At 43.3% G+C, this 21,998-nt stretch overlaps 2 protein-coding genes across 3 annotated transcripts in view; one reads left to right on the top strand and one right to left on the bottom strand.

Annotated features, from left to right (window-relative positions):
- The window catches only part of DOCK1 (dedicator of cytokinesis 1), a 246,904-nt gene that overhangs the window by 94,067 nt on the left and 130,839 nt on the right, over nucleotides 1-21,998 (top strand). The gene's annotated exons all lie outside the window — the stretch shown is intronic.
- INSYN2A (inhibitory synaptic factor 2A) overlaps nucleotides 1-21,998 on the bottom strand; it is a 38,818-nt gene that overhangs the window by 16,078 nt on the left and 742 nt on the right. The window contains exon 2 of the mRNA XM_033065522.2: nucleotides 9,464-10,592. Within this exon, the coding sequence (XP_032921413.1) occupies nucleotides 9,464-10,587 (1,124 nt within the window). The 5' untranslated portion in view covers nucleotides 10,588-10,592. The remainder of the gene's footprint in view (nucleotides 1-9,463; nucleotides 10,593-21,998) is intronic.

Here is a 21,998-nt window from a genome sequence, read left to right as displayed (position 1 = left end):
ATGAAACAAATGATCTTAAGCAGGCAGGGATCCTTTGAAGTGTGTTTGAAGTGACAGTTCTGGCCTTGCTCAGAGGAAGTGCAGGCCCTGCTTCTCCTCAAGTCTTTGTGTTAATTGGAGTTGTTTTATTATTTCCTAGAGCTGCTGGGGAGTCCATAACACAGCTGATTAAACCCAGAGTGCTTTGGTTTGGAAAGGATCTTGAGACCCACCCAGTTCCACCCCTGCCATGGGAACACTTTGCACAGAACAGGTTGTTCCCAGTGTTGCCCATCTCTACAGAAAAATGCTTTAAAAATCAACAGTTGGATGGAGAACTTCTCCAAATCTTTGTTTCCCACTCTAAAGTGTTACAGAACTGATAATTCCAGTAACTGTGCCTCAGGAGAAAATTGGGATTGCTGTGATGAGCATGATCTGCCTTTTGGCACAATAAAATGACTCCACTTTGTCACGAGAGCTTTAGTTGTCCTTACAACTTGAGTAAGTCATTTTTCACGTGAAATGCAGAAAAATCTCTTGTATATCTTTTGCATCTTATTTTAGGTTAAAATAAATCCTGCTTAGCCCTAGAGGTTTATTCTGCCCTAGGAAAGATTTACCACTTTACTTCAGTGGGAAACTCATACAAATACATTTGTATCAGCAAAAGGAGGTTTGTAGTGGATGAAAAACTTTAAGGACTTCAGATTCTGCCCCAAAAACCAGGTCTGAGCAGGTCTAAGCCACCTTGGGCCAGCCTTTGGCTCCTATAAAGGTGTTCTGAAAAGCCAATTTCAAAGTAGAAAAATTGTCTTAACCTTTTTGCTGCTGTGTTTTCCTGAAGTTGCTAATTACCAATTAGCAGTTTGCATTTAGAGATGGTAAAAAAATCAGGATGGATGTTGTGCTTGAATTACCTTGGGGCTCTGCCTGATGCAAACATGGATTTGTTCCATGAGTTTCAGGGTCTGGTGTGCTTGGGTTATTTCTGGTTTTCCTCCTAACAGTTTTTCTATTTTCTGTGGTTGTGTTGTGTGTTTTTCCTGTTTCCCTCTGTTTTGTTTTCCTCTGGGAGCACTCAGAGGTCACACAGGTCTAAATGATCCCAGCTTTGTGCTCCTGGGTGGTTTTCTAGCCAAGGATTAACTAAATCTTAATGAAAACAGTTTTCCTCTCTCCAAATCTCATCCCACTGCACCCTCTGCCCTGGACAGGGAGAACTTCCACAATCCCAGGCTGCTCCAAACCCATCTAACCTTACATTCCCCCACTGAACACTCTTCTCTCTCTTTTTATCTCAGGGCTGATATTATTGATTTGATAAAAATCCTTTGCCATGTACAGAAACTCAACTGTGAGATTTTCCAGGCTCTTTCCAAGACAGTGGTTTGTCTTTTGCTGCATCCTGACAGTTGGAAGCAGATGACTAATTTGCTTTTTGAGGTATTTGCACTGTGGGTGTATGGCACGACTCCCACAACAGCAATTCAAGTGCTTTCACCCTGTAAATACATTTTGTATTATACTCAGGTTAGTCAGGGAGTGAGTTTTTTAAAAATAAATACATACTTTAATAGGACTGTTGAGTTATTAAAAAAAAAACACAGTGAGAATGAAGAGAATTAAAATTCCAAGTGAAATCACATAACCTCACAGAAATTAGGTGTGTGCAAGGCCAAACATCTCTCCTGAATATTTGTACCTTTGTTGTCTCATCAGAAAAATCAGGAGGATAATCAAAATGTCAGCTCATGGTGTTAATAACAATTCAGGGAATTTGCTCTGGTGAGGCAGCAGCTGCACTGCTGCTCTGTAATTCCTAGGCCAGGCACTTCCAGCAGGATTTCTGTAGTGAGCCTGGGATGAGCTCTGGCCCTTCCCCCTTCATCCCAAATCTCTCTGCTCTGGTTTCCCCCTGATGGAGGATTCAGGACTGGATTTGGGGTCATTACCTGCATGCCCAGAGCCTCCTGAGCCAGCAGCTCATCATCAGATCTGCTGCATCCCCAATCCCTTCCAGCAGCTTCCAGTGCTCCTCTTCCCACTTCCCACTGCTCTTACACACCCAAACCCATGGAATTTTATATTTAGTTTTGTGTGTGTACCTTTTGGGATGTGTTAAATCCTTGTGCCCTCACAGCTCCTGCTGTCCCACCCTGAGCTGAGGAATTCCTACCACTGAAACAACACCTGGCATTCTGCTTGCCTTGGGCTTCTGCATGGAGGCTGCTCCCAGGAATTGTTTCTGGGAGAAACCAAAACCTCTGGCATTATTTCATCATTTTGCTGTGATTAAGATTTCAGTGCAAGCTCAAATACCCTTCATGCATTATATCTCTAAGCCTACACTGGCTTCAAATAATAACTGCCTCAGCCAGACTTGTTTAGAATTCCAAACATTGTGCAGTAGCATAAAATTAAAAGGGGAGGAGCAGTGCTGGCCATTGCTCCTGGTGTTTGTTGGAGCCAGTGCCTGGTGTTCCAGGGAGGCCTGGATGTGGCACTCAGGGCTCTGGGCTGGTCACAAGGTGGGGATCCTGTTTAGGAAAATGAATCCAGACACAGTTGGGAATGTTTGGAGGGATTTCCAGCCTCTCTTGGAATGGAAGTTTTCCTTCTTGGTTGACCTGGAGCACTGATTCCCTCCATGACACATAAAAACCATCACAAAACCATCACAAGAGAGCATCACAAAAATTGGAATTGTCCCAGTTTCACTTAAGTATTTTACTCTCTACTGTATAACACGGAAAAAAGGGTTCCATGGCATCCATGCATCTTCAAAATTCCTCTGTTCTGGCATAGCTCAAAGCAAAACCTGGAAGGGCTGTGGGAGAGTGTGGACACCTCAGTTTTATTCAGGTGTGAGTGAGAACAGAGTGAGGCAGAGGTGGGATCAGGAGGATGGACACATCCATGCCTGGGAACTCCTCACTTCAGTTTTCCTCAGGTCACAGATCCCTGGATGTGTGGGTTGGGAGGGACCTTAAAGATCATCTCATTCCACCCCCCAGGTGCCTGAATCCAGCTCAGGTCTCCATCATCTCCTACTCTGTCACCTTCAGTTCCCTAAATGGGTACACAGGAGCTTTTTTAAGCCTGTCCCAAATCTGGAACCTGCAGTTTGAAAACAAAGCTTCCCTGTCTTCAGACAAGTCTTTTTCCTCTTTTTTTCCCATTTCTCCTCAGTCAGGATAAGAGATAATTGTACCTTTGTGCAAGCACAGGGGCTCAGAAGGAGGTGTCAATTAGAAATCAGTTGTTTCATCTCCTGGTGAAGGAACAGCAGTGAGAAATTTAACACTGTAAAGCTCTTTTTGGTCCCATTTTTACAGGCTCGTGGCTCTGCATTCTGATACTGCCAACAGCCAAACTGCAGTTATTAAAGGATTATCCTAATTGTGAAAAACTGATCATTCCTTACCTTCAATCATGCTGGTTTTTAACAAAAGACTGATTTAGCAGGAAAACTCTCCTTGCACTTGTATGATTTGGGCAGCTTGGTGTCTTTGGGAAGCTTCTGATCCATGGTAATTCCTATGGATATATTTAGCAAAACCACTGTTTGCTTACACTTTTATTTTAGTCTTTCATTAATAGACTCCATCAGTGTTTCCAGATTTGAATTGTGGGGATTTGCTTTTATTGCTCTTTGTGTCCCTGCAGCCAATCTGCTGGAAAAGTCCTGAACCTTCATTTCACTTTGAAGCTGCTGATCCCAGGCTGGAGCAGGGAGGTGTGGTGGGGAATGACATTTCTTCTTGGTTTTAAAGTCCAGTTAATAGCAACCAGATAGAAATCAAATTATTTTTCTCAGTATTTCAAATACATTTCCATTGAATTGTGCCTGTACACTATATGCAGATAAAAAGCTGGACTGCATTAGCAAAACAAATTCTATTTTCTGAGATTCAGAACGTTCCTAGTGGCATTTTTTGAGAGAAAACAGAGTATTAATACCAAGTAACTCTGATAAAAAGGTTATTCCTTTTTTTAATGTTCATTCTACATTCTGGTTGTTGTTAAGTGTTGACTTTTCCATTTTTTTTCCCCTCACTTTTTTGCTGAAAGCCTCCCACCCCTCTGTTCCTCACAAAAGATTGATAGAAAGTGGTTCTGACAGCAGGGTTATTTAAGAGCTCTCTATCTTCCATGTTCCAGTACCCAGGTACTCTGAATTATTACACATTAATGTTCCAGGATGTCTGTGAACTGTGAGACTTTGCCCTTTTTATCCACTCTGACAATCTGATCTGAAACTTGGATTATCAGCCCCAGAATAAATGTGTCCAACTCTAATGAAAAATTCTATCAAAAAATATAAATCTCATCGTGGTTGGTATACTGTGCTCTGAAATACTCCTGGTACCTGCCTTTGGAATCCAACTCCAGATGGGTTTAGGGAGCTAATTCAGAAAAAAAATGGTATGTGAGGTTAAAAAATGGAGTTTGAGGTTCAAAAAATGGAATTTGAGCTTAAAACTTGGGTGATGCTGGATTTTTTACCTTCAGTGATACTGGATATTTCAGTGATCAGTCCAATGTCATTGTTTGGCTGGTTTGGGATGGTTTTGTGTTAGAGAATTTCAGATAAGAGGGGTCAAGGGGGAAACAGGTATTGGAATAACCTCTGTGGAGTTTTGGAATATAATGGGGTAGTTCCAGTGGTGAGGTGTCAGTGTGTGCTCCAGCTGTGCTTGGGGGAGCAGGGAAGGGCTGGTTCAGAGCTTGGAAAATCAAATTTCTTATGGTGAGGGCAGGGAAATGGATTTTTGGTGTCTTAGTGCTGCTCCTGCTTTGGGTTGAGTGAGCAGCACTCAACCATCATTCCATCAAGGATCACAAGATCCACAAAGCTCTGATTTGTGCAAAAATTGCTCCTTTTTCCTAACTGAGGAAGATGCATCCAGGGAGATTTCCTGGCTCTGCCTCTGGAAGGATTGTTCCAGTTTCTGAGGTGTTTGGGGGTGTGTGTGTTTGGGAATGATCTGTAAATGATGCACACCCCAAAATACAGCAGCTCCAGTGAGAGAAGAGAGGGGAGACTTTAGGAAATGGTTTCAGGGATAATGAAATGAGTGTGAGCATTTCAGAGGTGATTCCAGGCAGAATGGATGGATATGAAAAGGTCACAGCAGGAAATAAAGGCACTCATCACAGCTGTTCCCAAGCTGTTCTTACAGTGTCCCAAAATCTGGAGTCACTCAGAATATGACACAATTTGTGCATCCCAGATGCAATTTGCTCTATTCTTTCTGCTTTTCATGTATTTATTTCTAGTGAGCTGTCTTTTGGAGTTAAGCTTATCTATTGTTTCCCTCCATTTCCAGGTTTTCTCTTAGAAATGATCCTGTTATGCCTTCCCTTTGCCAGGGCTATAATTGGAAAAAAGCAAAACAAAACCAGTGAGGGGGGGAAATCCCAAACCAAGCCCTGTCCTGCCATTCCTGCAGCTGGCACATCACTCCCAAAGGCTGTGCTTGCAGAGGCTCTGCTCTTTGTAAACCCTCTAAGCTTCCTTTTGTCCAGGTGTGAAATCAGGAACTCCAGTTTGGGAGGTGGGGGGATGGACAGCAGAGTTTGTTCCTGCCTTGATTTGCTCTGTCTCCTTGCTCTGCTCTGAAAGCTGGGCTGGCTCCTGAAAGGGAGCAGAGCAAACAACCCAGGCAATAATTGCTTTGGCTCCCTGGCTTTGATTTGCCATCAGTGCTGAGCAGGAGGCTCGGTTTGGGTGACCTTGAGGAGCAGTGCAGCTCAGGCAGGACTCGGGTGAGGATGCTCCCTGCTCTGCCCTTCCCTTGGGTGCAAACCTCCATGCAGACACACAGTATGGGCTTGTTTTCTGCTCAGAAATGAGAATGTGAGGCACAAAAATCCCTTAGTCATTGAAAAACGTGCAGTGACATTTAAATTCCATCCATGACAATGTGTTCTCAAAGCCTCTTCGAAGGAGTTTGTTGAGAGCTCTTTAAATTCCTGAACCACTGCTGACTAATAGAGGAATATAAATGAGCTCTGAAACAGGTTCATTTAACTCTTGTCTAATGTGTAGCATTTGGCCTGGCAGAGTCAAAATACTGTGACTTGTTTTTGTGTGGCAAATTGAGCACTTTGTTTATTAAAATTGCTGATTTGTTGTATAATGAGGAGGGCCCAGATTACTGTTCCTTGCATGGGAAGGATTTAAAGGGCAGGTCACTGCTGTTCTCCAGCAGCAAAGTAATTCTGATTATGTGCTCATCTTTTGTGCTATATTTCACAGATCTTCATTAGCCAGGTTTTAGAATTATTAACTTGCAGTCCTGTCAGCCTTAGTGATGCTCCACACATTTGGCTTCCTAAATTCTCCATCTGAACACGGACCAGTATGTCTGTAAAGTGAGATTGCTGGTAATTTATCAGAATAAAACCAGAGCATAAAGCTGGGTTTGTGTTGTAAAGCTGTACCCTGCATCATGTAATATTCAATGTTTTTTTTAACTCTGATCTGGGACTCTTAATTGAAGCTGCAGCCCTGCACTTCCTTCATGCATGACTTAAGGCATCCAGCAATGTTTGCTGGGATGTAATTTGCTTTTTTTGTAGAAGCTTCCACAGAGAGAGGTAGAACAGCCATTTTGCCAAAGATTTAGTAAATAATGATGCACATAATAATTTTAATGTCCTCTGATATTGGGAGGGGGTTCACAGTTTTTGTGTTTCTCCTCTAGCTCGAGTGGCTTTCCCCTTCCCTTCAAGCAGAGTTGAGTGCTGGCTGTTGTTGCTAATTGCAGATGATGGAGCACTGACATTTTCAAAAGCACACATAGATGATAGGCACCCAAAGGATGAGACTGCTGCCTTCAGAGATGCTGCTACAATTCTGCTGGCATCGACTCATTTAGTGATGAATTGCAGTAATAGCAGTTCAGGACCTACAGCATATTAGTGAAAATGAATCCACTGAGCACCAGTCCCACAGCACTGCAACAGCACTTAAAGAACACTGATTTCCTTAAAGGCAGAAAAATCTGATTAAGAAATTCAGTTGGGGCTTTGATTTTTTGCTTCTGGTGCCTTTTTTTTTCTTCTTCATATTTTTTTTCCCTTTACCAGCAGTGTGTTATTTGTATTTGTTTCTTGTAATGTGTTATTCTAAGGAATTTAATGTACATGAGAAAAGCAGGTGAGTTCCATAAATACAAAACATTTCTTACTGTTCTAGCAGATGGAGGATGCTACAATAAACAGTAGAACTGCTTTAATTTCTTTATCTAAACTGACCTAAAACCTGGTTATAGCAGGAAAAAAAAGCTCAGCATGCTGGCACTGAGGAGATATGTAATAGTTTACACAGGGTCTGTGGCAAAGATGTTGTGGGATGAATGCAGCAATTGGCAAGAATTATTCTAATAAAAGGATGGGGCTGCCTATTATTGCAGGAGTTGTGTAATTTGAGGGAGCTGGGGATAAAGACAGGCTTGGTGTTAATGATGTGTTGGTGTTTGCAGGAGAACAGAGTGTTCTCCCAGCTCGGAGAGAGCGATCACTGCGGAGATCCCGAGCACAAAGCTGTGCAGTCTCCTTCCAAATCATCCCACAGCCACAAAATCAGAGGGGTCTGGAATGCAGGCAGTGGAAAATACACAAGTGTGCATCTCCCTTCTTCTCCTCCCCTCGCCATCTCGATGCCCTCCATGTCTGGAGCCTGTGCAGGAGCAGCTGAGGTGGCTCCAAGGGAAAGCAGTGCTAATAACCTGGCTCCTCTTGGTCAGATGGAGTCTTTTCAACTCCAGTGCACAGGCCTGAGTTCTAACAGGCTGTAAGGATATTCTAAACTGGGCTTTATGGATAATGTCACCATTTTAGGCTAATACAGCTTTGTAAGGCTGACAGCTGCAGAGGAATTGTTTGAAGACAATCCTGGATAGTTTGGCCAAGATCTGTTGTGTGCCAAGGGCAGGGTACACTCCTAACACTGGCTGCATTACCAGCTCTGCTCTGTCAGATGGAAAGTCTGGGTTTGCTGCACCTGTGGCTGTACTATCTTTGGGAAGGGATAAAATCTGGATATGTAATTGTATGGAGGAAGCAGAGTATTTATAGCAGGTGACTCTGGGGTGATGTGGGTGTTTGTGCACTCAGGGTTCTCAACGAGCAGGTGATGAGTTAGAATGATGAAATGGTTTTCTGCATTTTGTGATTTGAAAAGCAGCTTGGCACTTCTTGCCAAAGCTCCTTCAGTTTCTCTAAGTTAAGAAAGTCAGGGGAGTTCTTCTGAATAATATTTTTTTAAAAAATTGAATTATAGATTTGTGTAAGTTGGAGAAGATCTTTAAGATCATTGAAACCTGTGTGGCTTTCAGGTAGGCCAAGAAACGTCCCAGTCTGAATATCCATGACTTGATAAGGTCCTTGATATAAATAACTGATAAGGATATAAATAACAATATAACCAGCTGTAAAATAAACTAAAAACACAAGGGCTGTGTTGACAGCAGGATCCAGCTAAAATGACTTTTTAATGCCAAATATTTTGAGTTTAAGGATTCACATGATTTCTACATTCCTAAAAAAATTTAAATTAAAGATGTACCTTTCTGACTCAAACAAAAGCAGGTGCTTCTTAAAGTAGCACGAGCTGCTGGTTTCTGAATTTTAAAGTTCTGATTTCCTAATTTTAAAGTCTCTTCTGGCAAATTGTAATTTAATTACAGAAGTATTTCAAAACACAGAAACAGCACACATACATTTTGAGGTATGTTCACTGAATAAAGATGAGGGAACTAAGGTGAGTCAGTCTGAAAATATTTGTTAAGGTGATAAAAGATGGGTTGGACTGTCCAGGTAAAGACTAAAGGTTGTACTTAGTTACAGTTTCAGTATTTTTAATGCCTTAGGGGTTGATTTAAATAATGAAAGTTGGGGATAAACATAGTTTTGTGTCTTTCTGCTTGGGTTTGTTGCGTTTAGAGCTGTGTGAAAGCTCCAAAGAAGACTTTGATATTCAGAGTTTTTATTTAATTTCCTTCTGAAAGAAATACCACAAAAAATTCAGGTGAAAGGAAACCAGACGAGATTCATATGCCATTAAGGGAATTATATTAGGAGTTGTAATAATATCCCTTAATCTTAAAAAGGTAAGTCTCTTACAGAATTAAGGTTTTGCTGCTGCTTTTCATGCCGTGTGAGGAATTACGGCTAATGCAAGTTGCTGATGTGAAAACATCCTCGCTAATCCTGTTTGGAGAGCGGCTCGTTCTGCGCTCCGTAGAAAAGGCACAAGAAGATGTATTATGGGCCCTTCGTTAAATAATTACTTAATTACACCCTGGGACTGGCAGATAGCAATCTGAATGCTGCTGGCAGGTTTCTCCAAAGCAGCACAACTCCGTGTGAGGAGCGCCACGTGCGTGGCGGCGGGGGCGCGTCGGCATCGGCAAACCCAAGGTGGAAAAGACATTTCAATCAGCTCATGCTCATTAAAAAAGCTTCTACTCACCCTTCCCTGTGAGCTTCTCCCTTCTCTAGCTCCTGTATAACACCCAACAACACTTTGATGGTCTCCTGACTAGAGCTGATCAGGTTCTCCATCATCTGAAGCTGCGCTTTCAAGTCCACAACTTCGGTGTGAGGCACGATTTGTTGGCACTCCTGGCTCACGGCCACGGCCGTGCGGCAGGGCTGGCTCTCGTCCGCGGGCGCCACGTTCACCTGCAGGCTCTGGTCACTACATTCGGGGGCCGGGCACTGCGCCCGCGCCGCGCACGCTCGGGCATCTCCGGCCGGGGGCTGCACCCCGTTCAGCTGCACCGTCCTCTTGTCGTCCTCCTCGGGGCTCAGCCCCCAGTCGCCCAGGCCGGGCAGGTCGGGCTGCGAGGCCGGCAGGTAAACGGCGGCCACTTCGGTTTTGAACACCCTGCCGTGGAGGGGCTGGGCGGCCTCGTCGCTCCCCAGCCGCGCCGCCGCCGCTCTGCCCCGGCCGGGCGGCCGCGCCGGCTCCTCCTCGCCGGGCTCGGCCACGTTGGGCAGAGGAGGCTCTTTGGGAGAACTGTGCAAATCGCTGCTTTTCCAGGCCTCGGCGCCGTCGTCGTGCGCGGCGCGCTCGGAGATGTGGGAGATGAACTCGGCCGTCTGCAGGCTGCCGGCCTTCCTGGCCTGGCCCTCCCTGTCCTTCACCTCCACCAGGAACCCGTTGTTCTCGCTCGGTAACGTGTCCACGGTCGAGGCGCTTTTCAGAATATTCCCTTTTTTCCTGTCCAGAGGGAAGGTCTGGTAGCACTTTTTGAGATCAGGGGAAGTCTGGACTCCTGTGCTCTTGGTGACGTTGGGGATGGACCTGCGGGCGGGCACCGTCATGTACTTGCGGTAGGCCGTCTTGTAGGAGATGGCCTTGGCCTCCCTCTTGTCGGGGTCCTGCGTGGAGGAGGTGGAGAGCTGCTTGTCCCTCTGCTCGTTCTGGGCCTCGCAGATATCCTTGAACCTCACCTGGAGGGCTTTGTTCCGTTTCTTGATCTGCCGGTTGGGATCCAGCGCGTATTTCATCTCCAGCGCCAGGGATGCTGCGGGCTCGACGTCGCTGTCCGAGGCGGTGAGTAAGCATTTGCTGGGCTCCTTACTCACCATGGTGCCTGCAGCCAAAAACAGAGCAAAGAGCCTCAAGTTACAGCAGCAATGTGACTTTTCCCCCTGGTTTTTGCAATATTTGAGCCACGTTCCTGTGATCCCGCTGAGATGGCTGCGACTCGCGACCGATGCACTCAATTCTGTCGAGTCGCAGCCCTTGGTGATTTTCTGGAGATTTGTATCTTAATCATGCTTTTTATCTTGATCTGTTAGAATACCTGCTCCTCAGAGAGGTGCCAGGAGTTTTTCCACAACTATTTTCCCGTGATAGAACTGTGGCTGTCATGCCAGGGCGTCCCAGGAAGCAATTTCCTTCAGGAATATGTGCTCCCAGGAATCCTCTGAATTTACCTGGTGGTAAAAGCTACAGGGAGAGTGAACACCAAGTTTGGTTTTCACTTTGTCACTTGGACAAGTGTCTTTGTGCAAGGGAAGAAAAGTTGAGAGCTCTGCCCACCCTTAGTTCTCCTTTAAAGCTAATATTTAGTAGCAAGAAGTGTCAAACTGGCATTATTTTTAGAGTGTGCTTGCTTACCAAACACATTTCTGCTGTGTAATGTATTCAGCGCGCTTTGCAAGGAATTAATTGGTCGTTAGAGGTGTCATTATTTGGATTTTTATAAAAAATTTCCTTATGGCTACAACTAAATGCAGATTAATTATTATTAGCAACTGGTTGGTAGTGCTGGCTGCATAAAATGTATGAATTAGTGAAGTTTTGGAGGAAGTCAGCAGTGCATCAATTAAGGTTTTGCTTCAAATGCAAAACAACTCATCCTTTCCTAGAAGCAGTAATGTGCTTTTATGGTACAGCTGCTTATCCCAAAAGATCCTAAAGCACTAAAATCCCTCCAAACCTGAGATGATTCACAGAAATTATTTCATCTGCCATTGAAATACAAGCTCCTCCTCAAGGAGGAGAAGATGCCAACTTCTTAACACAGCATCTACCCAAAAAAACCCCCAAACCCCAGTGGTTGTACAGATCATAGAGGATCTGGAGTAGCTGCATAATTAAGATTTCATTTTCACACCTCATTTGAAGTTGTAATTTTTACTTTCCCGTTGTGCAGATTTCTCCCTGAGACTTGCTGAATTACCAAATTCCCACTTAATCCAAACATTCTTCATATATCTCCTGGTGAAACCCTCAGAGGGACTCGGGAGTACAATGTAAAACAAGCAAAGGGACTTTCAGGTGTACTTGAAATATGTTTTTAATTAAAATTCCTTTGTCTATTTAATAAAATATGTGAAACTCTTGAAGAGTTAAGTGCCATAATAGCATCTGTTTTAGAAAGCCAACTCAGGGGCACAAGGGAACGAATCCTTGACTAGTCTATATTTAATGTGAGAATGCTTAATGGAGAAATAATTTTCAGTAGAAAACTGAATGTTTATGAGGTTTAAAAGTAAAAGTAACACTTCCCTAAAGATACACACAGATGTGCATGGCACAGAGTCCAAGGTTGGACTTCTGGGTCAAAAATCTCATGAAAACGTGTCATTACTTATTGTTTTCTTCATTTTTAATTCCCTGGCGCCAGTAATTTGTGAAGAAGGAACTGAAATATTCCAGAATTCCCCTAGTTTGCCTTTTTCTCTCTGACTTGTGATGCTCAGGGAGTGGTGAGGGAACTGCAGTCATTGGAGAAGGGGAAGAAGTTTTTCTGTGACTCTGATGTAGTGCAAAGTCTGTAGAAGAAGCAAAAGAAGGGAAAATCCAGGACAAAACTGTTCAAATAATGGAATCTGAGATTGCCAGATCTCAGTTTTCAACTGGATATTTTATATATACAAGCCTAGGGTCTGATACCAAGGTGACCAAATCCCTTTTTTGGGGGGAAAAGAGAGAATAAAACGGAAATTCTGAGGGAGAGTCTGAAGATAAAAGTGGAGTAGGGGGATAAGATCAGTTATCCCCGTGCCCTTACAAACAGGGACAGATTTTGAGGGGAATAAATGAACTCCATTTGAATGTCAGCAATTTTTTGTTCCATTTGAAACCCTAAATAAGGAGTGGGTTCTGGGGAAACATCAGTGTCCTGTGCTGGCTGGTTTGGGCTGTATTTTAATTGTGATTGTTTGTGAGTGAAGGTGTGCCTTTATTTGAGAGGCATTCTGCAAACAGAGCAGGTAGGGAGTACAGCCATCCATCTTTTTCTATTTGGGCTGGAATTTGGGAATGTTTCAGTGAAAAAAGTGCTGCCTAACACACAAACCTGCTCCTTTAGCCTGCAGCTGGACCACGTTAAAGCCTATTGTAAAAACTGCTGTCCAACCCCACAACTCTGCACTTCACAATTAATGGAAGCAAATTTTCCACAAGTCTGGTAAATGAATGAGTTGACCAAAAAAACTCTAAATACAAGAACATGAGAGCCATTCCAGCCATTAGTTCCAAATCTGCCAGTAGGAATTTCTGAGCTCCCAGAAATTGTGGCAACAATGAAATGTTGCATTCACAAAGATGTGAAGTATTCAGTAACTGTGTCTGAAAAAGCCACATTTTTACCCAAAAGAGCTACAAAAATTGGCTGTTAGCTCTGAAAGTCACCCTTTAGAACCATCTCTTAGGATTGCTCAGAGGTGTCAAAGTGAGTTTTTGGGCACTTGGTTATTTGACAGCAGGATCCATTAACATGCAATTTATTTTCAAGTATTGGCTTGATATTTCATTAGTGTCTGTGAGCTGTCTCAATTTTCAGATTCTTTTACCTCCCACTTGAATCCCATCATTTTTGGGGGCTGCAGGATGCCTGGGTTTGTTTGGGACCAGGAGTCTGGAGATCTCTTCCAAAGCAGATAAATTAAGAACTTCATTCTGCAGTTAATTTTAAGCATGTCTTTAATAGCCAATAAATTGATTCTTCACCAAATTGCTTGTCTCCCTTTCCCAACAGCACAGGCCTGATCGATTTAGCTGATCCAGAATTTCAGAGTTTTTTATTCCCACTAGTAGCTGGGAGTAATAATTTTAGAGATATCTGTGATTAAGAATGACAACAACCAAAAGAAGTCGATTTTTTTTTTGAAGCCTTGCTCGGATCCCAGTGTCTCTGAGGGGAACTCTCTGTGCTCAGCTGATAAAAGAACAGTTGAGCAAAGAGTCAATTGTGAGTTAAACACTTCACAGGGAAGAGTTGATAAAATATTTCCTGTTTGGTTTCATTTTTGGTTTGGTCAAAGTGTAGAATCCTATTTTGGTTTATTTAGGCCCTGCCACAGCATCATCTCTCAAGGATTTTTGGATACTCCAGGAAACAACTGAGCTGGAGTTTCTCAGTTTATGGCTCATGCTGTCAGGGGGGTAATAAAGCCTTTGAATCTAAATTTTAGTTGCAGATGCCAATTATATGCAGATAATAGAGTTCAACTTTTTATCTGTACTTACTCCAAAGAAAGAGCTGATTTGCTAAACTAAATATTTAAGTAATCACAAGCTTAGTTTTTCAGTTTTTAGCCTTGATTTGTTTATAAACTTGTGCCTGATTGCCCTTAAGCAGCATCCCTCTATGTTTAAATATGGAAATAAACTATCAAATAATAATAATAATAACAATAACTAAAAAGTGATGCACAGAGAAGCTCTGGGTGGGTATAAAACCTTCAGGGTAATTATGGAAACCACCAGTTCAGGTGGCACAAATCTTTGCAGGACCTTCACTGTGCATCCCAAACTCTGCAGAGTCACTGCTCAGGGAGGAGAATTACAGGGTGGAATTTCCAGACTGATTGGTTAATGAGGGGAGAGGAGATTTGGAACTCACCTTGCAATTTCCATTTTGTCTCTGTCAGTTTTATGACACAGAAGCAGATTCAGGATGTGTTAATACTCAGAGTGGGCTTAAACTTCCCAGGTTCCAAATGCAGGTGAAAGGCACAGATTTGAGTCCTTGGCTTTCCAGAGCTAATGAAGGCTTTGGAGAAGCAGCTGGAAACATCTGTGCACGTATTAAGAGCACACAGGATTTTGTGGATGGATGGTTTGGCTTAAAATAATGCAGGGAATTGCAAATAATTGGCTTTTTGCATGGGAAGTGATCTGCAGCATCTTTAGGCTTCTGGATCTTTCCAGGCTGGACATTCTCCTGAGAAATCTCCACTGCCTCAGATATAATTTTATCTGCCTAAATACCACCTTAAACCACTTACTTTTCAAAAACTATTTGATGTCTATAAGTCATAAGTGTATCCATGGAATATTTATCCAATTGTGCTGTTAAAAATAAAGAGCAGGAAGAAACTCAGATTTACTTCATAGAAACAAATCCAGGATAGAAACCTGATGTTAATTCTAAATATCCCACACATTTTAGCTTCATTAAATGAATATTTTTTATTCTTTTCGAAGGAATCTAACTGTTAATTAGCTGACAGTGTTGTTATGTTAAAAACTTCAAAATTATTTACTATCATCCTAAAAGTAATGTCCAGTAAATAAGACTGGCATGATAAAAATGTTGGAAAACATGAATTATCTTAGGCAGTTATTAATTTTAAAAGTTGTCTGCAGAAACTTTGCCTGTGTCAGGAATTTTTGGAGGGTTTTAATAAAAAAGGACTGAGGAGAAATTCTGACTTCCAGATAAATCTGAGGGTGCAGGTATTCCCAGTTTGTAGGGGATAAAAAATTACTGATGAGAGGATTATTAGGAAAACTGATGGGGTAACCCAGCCTGTCTTTATTTCATCACAGAATCATTCATGTAGAATAACAGACTTAGCAGTGCTGCTAAATGTCAAGCCAGTATTTTTTTTAACTCTGTTTTGAAACCCTGAGGCGCTGCACTTGAATTTGCTCTCTCTTGAACTTCCTTATTTATTGCTCAATACCGAAGTCATCCTTACTGCTGCATTTCCAAGTGCCTTGGAAGTCTTCCTTTGGAATTAGCAGGATCCTGTGGCACTGGATTTGTCTTTTCCCCCCTCCCATCCTTTGGCAGGCTCTGTGAGAATGATGTATAAAATAATAGCTTATGGCTGAGATACCCAATAAATGCCTTTAAATGCTCTTGTGAGCTTCAGCTTCAGAACTAAGTGGCAACAAATAAAATGTTCGATTTAATAAGCCTGGAGACTTTTAGATAAAACAGGAATCTGCTGGAGGATAAACTACTTAAAATTTTCCTTACAAACCAAGCCAGTTTCCCTGAATGCAGCTGGTAGAGGCAATTTTCTTTAATTTTGACATCTCTACTATGCTTTTGGAACACAAATTTTAATAATACTTAGGTTTTGTTGCTTCCTACATTGTTCTGTGCATAAAATTAAAAGGAATCCATTCAATGTGATAACATTCTGGAAAAGAAGGGTTATTTTCCCCATAACAGAATTTTGCAAGGAGTAGCACCATTAACAGAAGATTTGCACTTGCACTAAAACCAGTGTAGACTTATGGGGTGAGTTAATAACTATTAACTTCCCAGTGGAACAAATGCAATGTCACAAGATACTCCCTGTGAATCAGAGTGTTCTGATCTCAAACATTTGCTGGGATTTAGTGGACTGGAAAAAATAATGTCACTGCTAAGAGAGCGATGCTGATTTTTCTCCCTGTGCTCTGCAGCTCTGGCTCTGAGGACAGAGGAGGGAAGGTTTCTTTAGCATTATTTTGATAAATATTTATTATTCTTTAGAATTATTTTGCCATGTAAATCTGGGCAAAGCTTTGTCCCTGCTCCAGGGGAGGAGGAGGAGCAAGATGCTGCTGAGGAGGGGTTGCTAGGAGAATCTCTGATAGTTCTGCTCAAACTCTCCTGGCTTGCAGGAGTCCAAGAGCCACAGGACTTGCACTGGAAGGTTTTTCATTTTTATGGGACTTTCTGGTAAATAATTTAAAGGGCAGGCTGTTAAAAACAAGGGTTTAAGGCAGTTCCTTATTGGCATTACTGTTGAATACTAAGTTTAATTGTTCTTAGTTGACATCAATAGGTTTTGTGGGTGTTTAAGGAAAAAAAAACAAACAGGCAAATGACAGGGAAAAAACAGTGCTGCTCTTTAGCTTTGACCAACAGGGTTGTAAAACTGTCAGAGCTCTGCACAGAGGGATCTGAGTGCTGGGAACACAGAATCATGGAATGGTTTGGGTTGGAAAAGACCTTAAAGATCATTTCATTCCACCCCTGCCATGGGCAGGGACACCTTCCACTGTCCCAGGCAGCTCCAAGCCCTGTCTAGCCTGGCCTTGGACACTTCCAGGGATTTCCAGACTGTGAGCACCTACAGGAACTGTAGCTGGTTTTGTTCCTTCACCAGAGATTTTCAAGCATTGGGTGAAGAGGATAAAGCAGATAAGCAGGTCCCAGCTCCAGGCTCTGATCCTGCATCCTTAATTTTGCTCTGCAGATGAGAACATTCCCTTGGGAATGGAGGTGATCCAGTCCTGCTGGAGCTCCCTGCAAATGGGAGGTGACAGTGACATTGCTGGGGTCAGAGCCCTGAGCTCGTCCTGCTGGGATCAGGGATCCAGGCAGATGAGCTTGGGAGGGTGTGAAGTGTTGTTAAACAACTCAGCTGGGTAATTCAGGTCTAAAACCTGACATCATTAGCAGGATGTTAATTGGGGAACAGGATCTGTCTAGATGTGTTTCTGTGCTCCACTGCACTCCACCAAATAAGAGCTGTGTCATTTGTCACCTTCTAGAGGAGCACATTCCTGAAGCTTCTGCTTTCAGGCAGGTTCTGGTTCTGCTGGAATTCTGAATTATCCAAGTACCGGTGGATCTGAGCATGCTGGTGTTGGGGGAATTGCACAGATCAGTCTGACTCCTGCTAGGGCATTGTACAAAAATTCCCATTAGTTACCCAAAAAGAGTTTTAGTAGAGCAAAAAGCTTCAGTTGCTGAGGGGAATTACAGTCCCTAAAGCTGCAAAGCTTCCTCAAAGCTGGATCTAAGATGCTTTTGAAATACTGGGAAGGAAAAACCAAAGTCCTGTGTGAGAGGAAGTTGTCTTAAATTCCCCAAATCCCAAATTTTCATCAAACAGGAGGATTCTGGGAGAGGGCTGATGGAAATTCCTCGTTCCAGGGAACAGTTTTGGTGCCACGTGGGAAGAACTACGTGGGGAATGAAGAGGGAAGCAAATACAGTGTGGAGTTGCTGAGTACGTTGTTCCCAGGTTTTGTGGACCTGGGATAACATGGAATAGGATTTTAAAATAAACCTGGTGTCCCTGCCCATGTCAGGGGGCTGGAATGAGATGATCCTCAATGCCCTTCCAACCCAAACCACTCTGTGATTCTGGATTTTAGGATGGCTTGTTGGTGACAGGGATGATTAGGAAGTTTATTAAAGTAATAATTAAAGACCCTCTCAAGGATATTTTTTGGAAGGCATCACAGATAATTTGCATCCCTTTTCTTGTGGCTTTGGGTGCTTTTATTACAAATTGTGAATGCAGGAATGTACCACGTTCTTCTCACCAACCTGCTCGACTAAAACCCACGGATTCCTCTGGAATTCAGCAATTTGGGCTCAGTCTCCAGAAGGGATCAGTGTTATCACTGTCAGCAGGCAGTTCAAGCATAATTTCTGCTGAATTACTCTCTCCAGCAGTGGGATGTTTTATCTGTCTCTTTGTCAGCTCTGCAGAGATATCGCTGTGTTTTATTTGCCGATGGCCTTGATACACAGAATGTATTCAACTGATCCACAAGTTAAATTTCTCTACTCGTGGATAGCTCCTCATTCATTTCTCTTCTCTGTTTGCAGGAGAGAATAATGAATATAATAACAAAATGGGCATGAACAACCAAGTAATAATGGTTGGAAGGAGACTATGGGCTTGTTGTAGATTTTGTGCTTATTCATAGATAAAAACACCAAAATTAGGGATTTTACTGAATTCCTTCTTCTTCTTCTCCCAAGAAGTAACTAACCAGACCAAAACTACCTGATGTGTTATTAACTTTTAAAATACAGTCCTGAATTCACACCTCTTTGTCTTGGGCATCAGAGAGCCCCTGTTGCAGCTTTTAAAAAGTAATTTACACCATGGTTGGGCTTTATAAGCTTTGACCTCACCAAAACTGTTCCAAGCAATGCGATCACAACCTTGAGACGAGAATTGGGAAAGAAAAAATGGAAGAGGAGAGAAGGGCAGCTGTGAAACAAGCAGGGAGAACACAAAACAAGTAACCCCTTTTTTTTGTGAGCTTGTGACAATTCCTCCTCATTCAGACCAGATGGAAAGAGCTTCCTCTGCTTTTGTTTTTAAACTGGTTTAATTTGGTAACTACATGGGCTTTATTTATAGGCTTGCTCCAGCAATCATGGGCAGGCAAAAATAACAGCAGCAACCTGCTTCTCCTGCCCATGGATGTCACAAACACGAGTTAAAGCTGGGGCTTCTGAGATGTTTAACAGATATTTTTGGTATGAGTTGAGTCTGAGACCAGATGTCAGCAACTCTGGGCAGTGGGACATGGTACAGCTCCAACACTTCCCTGCCAGGACAGAAATCTCTTGTAATGATTTAGAAGTTTGGATCTACACCTGAACACAGCAAGACTTGAAGACCTTTGGTCTTTTTAATCTATCTCTGTGAATTCAGACTTTGAAAATGGCCCTTACTCCTCTAGACTCCTCTGTATCAAACCCAGTGGATTTAGCTGGAAAAACTGGAGTAAAAACAGGCTCAGTGTCTTGTGCCGCTAAAGGGGGAGAAAAACAGGCAAAGAGGACATCAAATGTTGCCGTTTGATCACTGAATTGTTATTTTTATGTCAGCTCTCTTTGCCTGGGGGACTTGTGCTGGGATGTCTTAATGGGAAGCAGTTTTCAGGCACTGATCACCCTGACACAGAGCAAAAGTATGAACAGGGTGAACTGTTCTCAGGAGTGTTAGGATCACTTTTCTGCCTGAATGTAGTAAAACTGGAGTAAACACCTTCAAATGGGGATGTGCCACTACAATAAGAGAATGCTCTGAGCACATTCTGTGTGGTCAATAACAATTTAAAATCGAGTGTCAGTACCCAGGGAGCCGTACCTGTGTGTGTTCAGAGGTTATTTAGGATTTTCTCACCAAGCACCAGTCTACAGAAGGCTGAATGTGGAGCCCCCATTGAATTTACCACCCTGAGATGATTTTTTTCCTTAAAATATGCTCACAACTTCATTTTCATAAAGCCTATTTAATTTGCAAGCTGATTGGTAAAAATACAAGGGAGTACTGAGCTATAAAACAGATTTGTTGCTTACATGTTTTTTAATATGTTAGTCAAATTTTCAGCAGTTCTTTAAACTGTGCCTGTCATAAAGCAGAATATAAGAGCTTTTTATTAATAGCTAGTTCAGATAATCACGTGAATTTTTTATGGTCTCAGATATTCTAGATTTACTGTCATTTCCTCAAGAGGGCATGAATTATGGGGCTGTACATCCCTAGTTCTCCCTGTCCTGTGCTTGGATAAGGAATGGCCTTGAGACATCCCAGCTCAGGAGCTCTGTGGAGGTGTCCTTACATTTTAGCAGAGATTTTTGGCGAGCTCACAGGTCTCCCTGACTGGTTTCCACATCCGTCACGGCATGGCTAAGTTTGCTTTTAAATCCTCCAGAAGCAAACATGAGTGTTGGTATTTCCTTGCCTTCTGTACAATCCTGGCTGGGTTTGGATTTTTGGGTTTCCAGGCAGTGTCCTGTGGTGCCCAGTGGTGTCTGGTCACTGGTGCTGCTGGGCTGGGAGGGGACGCGCGCTCCGTGACTCGGCAGCTCCTGGGCTTCTGAACCACATCCTCCTTCCCTGTGCTCCTCTCCACTGAACTTAGCACTCTTTTCTCTGAGTTAGGGATACCTAGATTAGAATATAGAATATGCTGTGTGTGCCCCTCATGCAGAACTGCTCTGTCAGTGCAGTGGTTATCTGGGGAGAAGGGCAGCCAGGATCTTACGAGCTCGTTGTTTGTGAGCTCGGTTAGTACAGGGGTGCACTGAATGCTAAGTGCTGGCCCTCCTGATAAGGAACTGAGCACTTTCTCTTGTGGTGCTCCTGCCCAGCTGGGTTTTTATGTGTCAGTCCCAGGGAAAAGCTCTGATTCCATCCAGGATTAGAATTATCTCCAGCATCTCGTTAAAAGCACACATCGTTAATAATGATGGAGTCCTAAAGAACAAACATTTTTCATCAAGGGCATTGTAACATCCTTACAGAAAAGCCCTAAAAAAGCTGATTTACTATCAGCTTTCCCCATCATGTGAAGGGAGGATGCTGGCAGTGCAACAGCACCTTAAACTCTGGGGCAGGAATTTTATTTTAGAACTGTTGGAATTAAAGCAATTCAGTCTGAGTCTCTGGATTAGCAATCTACATTATGGATTTCTCCTGGAATTGGGCCCTATGCCACCACTGTATAGCAGAATATCACCCTCCAGGTGATAAATTAGTCATACCTGAGCTCTGAGATATTTTCATCTAAATATGAATTTTTAATGCCAGGAGAAAAATCCAGCTTTTAACTAAGAACTGTTATTTGTACTCGGAGGGAACAGATCATCGTAGTCCAGACAGCCAGGCACGAGCAGGCTGGTGGAACACCAAGAGGCATCACACCAAGAGTGAGGAGATCCATTCCTCTCCCTGATTTCCTACATTTCCTATTGTTCTGCTGGCTTGAAATTAGACATGAAATTAATCCCAGTCCATGGCTAGGACACAGTTGCATCATGTGATTATTCCTATTTATTAATTTATTTATTCTAGCTAGTAGTTTTTCCATCTGGAAGCCAGATTTTAACCTTGCTACATGCAGCATTCCTGGCAGCCCGGTAAATCCGAGCACGACCGACACTTAAGCCAAGGGAATAAATTCCCAGTTTATCTCAGACCTGACCTGTTACTGGTTTGCCTTTCCTCAGCACTTGCCGGCATTCGGCTGGGGAAAAAAGAAATGATTCTCCGAGGCTGGGAAAAACAGGTCTGCCCAGACTTGCCGTTTTTAGAGCCTAACGAGTTAAATTCTCCTCCGTGCAGGGTTTTAAGCTGCTTAGACACACAAGGTCAAAGCAAAGCGCTCCATTCCCTGTTCCCACTCGTGGCTGAGAGGAGGGCACGGCTCCCTTGGGACAGAGCCCTCGGGAGACGGTGACAGCAGCAGGGAATAGATTCCCTGGGTATATAGTGCTGGATGTCCCTGGCGGCCCCCCCGGCAGATGCCATGGAGCTGCAGTCCTGCATGCTCTCCCTGCCGTGACTCCGTGAGCACGGGCTGAGGTCACGGCACTGGGATTCACCAGCGAGGGAGGCAGGAGGCGATGGCAGAGCTCGGGATGCTCTGCAGGATGCAGGGACTGGCACTCCGGGGATGCTTCCCTGCCACCTTCTGTCCCGTTTTCCCACGGCATCCCCGGTTTCGGTGATGGTGGTGGGGGACTCGGGTGTGTTAAATCGGGAGAACCCTGCACGCTTCG

Source organism: Catharus ustulatus, chromosome 8 (genome assembly GCF_009819885.2).
Source record: "Catharus ustulatus isolate bCatUst1 chromosome 8, bCatUst1.pri.v2, whole genome shotgun sequence".
NCBI classification, from domain to species: domain Eukaryota; kingdom Metazoa; phylum Chordata; class Aves; order Passeriformes; family Turdidae; genus Catharus; species Catharus ustulatus.
The sequence above is the reverse complement of the archived record's forward strand: the minus strand, read 5'-3'. Positions and strand labels throughout refer to the sequence as shown.